The sequence below is a fragment of the Taurulus bubalis genome, assembly GCF_910589615.1.
Source record: "Taurulus bubalis genome assembly, chromosome: 17".
Lineage (NCBI taxonomy): Eukaryota > Metazoa > Chordata > Actinopteri > Perciformes > Cottidae > Taurulus > Taurulus bubalis.
In genome coordinates, this window is record NC_136605.1 from 6,488,531 (window position 1) to 6,491,581 (window position 3,051).

At 46.7% G+C, this 3,051-nt stretch overlaps 1 protein-coding gene across 1 annotated transcript; it reads right to left on the bottom strand.

Moving 5' to 3' along the window:
* Positions 1-1,346: 1,346 nt before the first annotated feature.
* mchr1b (melanin-concentrating hormone receptor 1b) lies at positions 1,347-2,360 on the bottom strand (the record flags this gene model as incomplete). The annotated part of the gene is made up of 1 exon (XM_079233678.1): positions 1,347-2,360. The coding sequence occupies exon 1, from the start codon at positions 2,343-2,345 to the stop codon at positions 1,347-1,349; it is 999 nt and encodes a 332-aa protein (XP_079089804.1). The 5' UTR covers positions 2,346-2,360.
* Positions 2,361-3,051: the final 691 nt, after the last annotated feature.

Genomic DNA, 3,051 nt, shown 5'->3' on the forward strand with positions numbered 1-3,051 from the left:
TATATTCCATGTGTCATCTGCTCCGTTTTTCCAGATTTCTTAACCTTATTATCTCAGTTACTTAAAAATGTGTACATATTGAGTAAATGCACTAAAATAAAAGAATCATTTACGTTGTTATTGACATTAGTTTTGTGATCCGTATTTATCACCGCCATTATGTCTCACTAGGGTTTTGAGTAGATAATTGCCTTACTATTTAATTATTCTGAGGTTAAATTGGTTGTCTTTTTGATTAAAAATAATTAGCACTTGAATGCCACGTAATCCTGGTTTTCTGCTCTTTTCTTTACTTGATATTTGTATCAGCAGAGAAGCTACGAGTCTCCCCACTGAAAAGCTGAGGGAAAGAAAAAGGAAAAACTCTTTAAGTCCGAGAACATTGCCACGACGGATGTTTCTGATAGAAATGCTTTCAATGTAATAAGTGTCCTTGCACACCGTTGAATGGAGACATTTCAGTTGAATTCAACACTTTATTGGTACTTTATTGACACATTTTTCCAAAGAAAGTTGCAAAAGCAAAAGTGTTTACTTCTTCTTTTTCTTAAACTTACAAAGCAATCCGACAAAAAACACACTGAAAATGTAGGAGTAAACTCTGGGATGAGACGCGTGAACCACATCCTTCACCTCCTGGAGGAGTACAGCATGTTGTAACAGACATGCCACTGTCTAGCATCTCTCTCGTTAAATAGACACAGACTAATAATGCATCACAAGCTAAACAGCCACAAGGCACAGAGAGTCATGGGATTGGCTTTGTGTATCTACATGTGTATCTACATGTGTATCTACATGTGTATCTACATGTGTATGTGCATGACAGAGCCGTGATGCACACTCTGTCAGTGTGTTTTTATGACTGTCACTTAGTCATCGCTCACATGGAGTGTAAGGAGATGCTCATCCTGAGGCGCTTGAACTTGCTCTAATGGTGTTGCGCTGACAATTGTTTTGACATTTATGTTGTGCACACAACAGTCTGTAACAACACACTGCGGTTGATGCATCGCTGATACTGATCACAGATTGCAGCAAATCCAACAACCAATCACAGTTACATACTGTTCACAACTATTTATAAATATATAAATATACATAATATAATATAATATATATATTTCTAACATCAAAGATATACAGAGGCAACATGATCAATGAAGGGAACCCACTAAACATCTGGGGCTTCCAGTCCCTCAGGGCTCTGTTATGAAATAGCTTGACGTGTTCAGGTAGCAGAGGTGTTTAGGGGACTGCCAGCCGGTCCAGGTGGCAGGTGGTGTTGACCCTCTATTGACCCTCTGTTGGGGGGCGTCCATGGATGGAGAAGTCGGGCGTCCGTCTCAGTGCTCGGCCACAGTGACGGGCAGCAGGTTTTGAAGCATCTCCATCTCCGACTGCGACGGCCGAGAGCTGTGCGCCGCCGCCTTCGGACTCATGCTGCCGCCGGCCAGAGCGGGGGCCACCCTGAACACCCGGTGGGACGGGCGGAGGGCCACGACGAACTGGCGCTTGAACATCTCACTCAGGACGATGTAGATGAACGGGTTGATGCAGCTGTTGGCATAGCCCATGCTGATGGCGATGTTGTAGGCGTACAGGAAGGCGAAGCTGGGCCTCTGCACTCCGAGGTGCGCCAGCTGCAGGACGTAGTAAGGGGCCCAGCAGATGAAGAAGGCCAGGCAGATGGCCACCGCCATTCGGGTCACCTTTCTCGTGCGCTTCCTCTGGCTGCGCCGGGGCAGCGGAGCGACCGAGGCCGACATGTTTTGGAGGATCTTGAAGAAGACCCCGCAGATGACCACCCAAGGCAGAGCGAAGGCCAAGAAGAACTGGTAGAGGGTGAACCAGTAGGTGCCGGTGGCCGGGTCGGGCAGCAGGAGGGCGCAGCCCACAGAGCCGTCCTTCAGACGCATGAGGCCCGTGTACATCCACACCGGAGTGATGGAGACCAGGGAGAACACCCACACCAGGGCCACCGCCGCCCCGGCCACGAAGGGGGTTCGGACGTGTTTGAAGCGGATGGGGTGGACGGTGGCCAGGTAGCGGTCCAGGGTCATCACAGTCAGGATGTAGGTGCTGACCATCTGGCTGTTGGAGTCCAGCGCGGTGATGACGGTGCACATGGCGCCGCCGAAGCACCAGGAGCCGTTGCCCACGAGCTGGTGGATGAGGAAGGGCATGCCGAGGAGGACGAGGAGGTCCGCGATGGACAAGCTGAAGATGAAGATGTCCGGCACCGTCTGCTGGGAGCAGAGCTTGGTTTTCTTCACAATGGTGTAGATGACAATGGAGTTTCCAGAGATCCCGAAGAAGCAGATGACGCCGAAGATGCTGGGCATGAGCGCGTTGTTGTACTGCTCGGGTTCTGGAGGCAAACAGAAAGATCCCTGTCAGTCTGTTTTAATATGCAGCACATCCTGCTTGTTCTTTCCCAAAAAAATATTTTGTTCCAATTAATGGTGAAGCCACTGGTTTTGCACAATAATAAAAAAGAATGAACAACTCCACTGAAGATGACCACATCTGTCAAAATGTTATGCACAATTATGTTGTGATATATAGCAGTAACATTGTGTGTTCAGGTAAATTGAAGAAGTGAATAAAAGACTTACCTTCTTGTAGGCTGTCGGTAGAGCTGAAGGGTGAAAAAGATGAATTCGAAATGTGGGCAAAGTCCATCCCAAATAGCTTTTGGGGGTCTTTCTCTAAACTAATATTAATAATAATAATAGGTTACAACTAACATAACGATATTAAGTACAATTTGAGATATGATATCAAAGGAATAGCGGCATACATTTATCTTAAACAGATTTAAATATTACTTTCTGGATTTGACAGCGGAGGTGCGACGCCGCGCGCTTTTTTTTTTTTTTTGCGTTGTCCAAAAGATTTCATCAGCGCACGCGACAACTAACGCAGTTAAAAACACCCGTCAATCAATCAGGTACTCTGTGACTACCTAAAGGAAGCAAGACTATGATATGATATGCGTTCAGGGGATGAGAAAGAGAGAGAGAGAGAGAGAGAGAGAGAGAGAGAGAG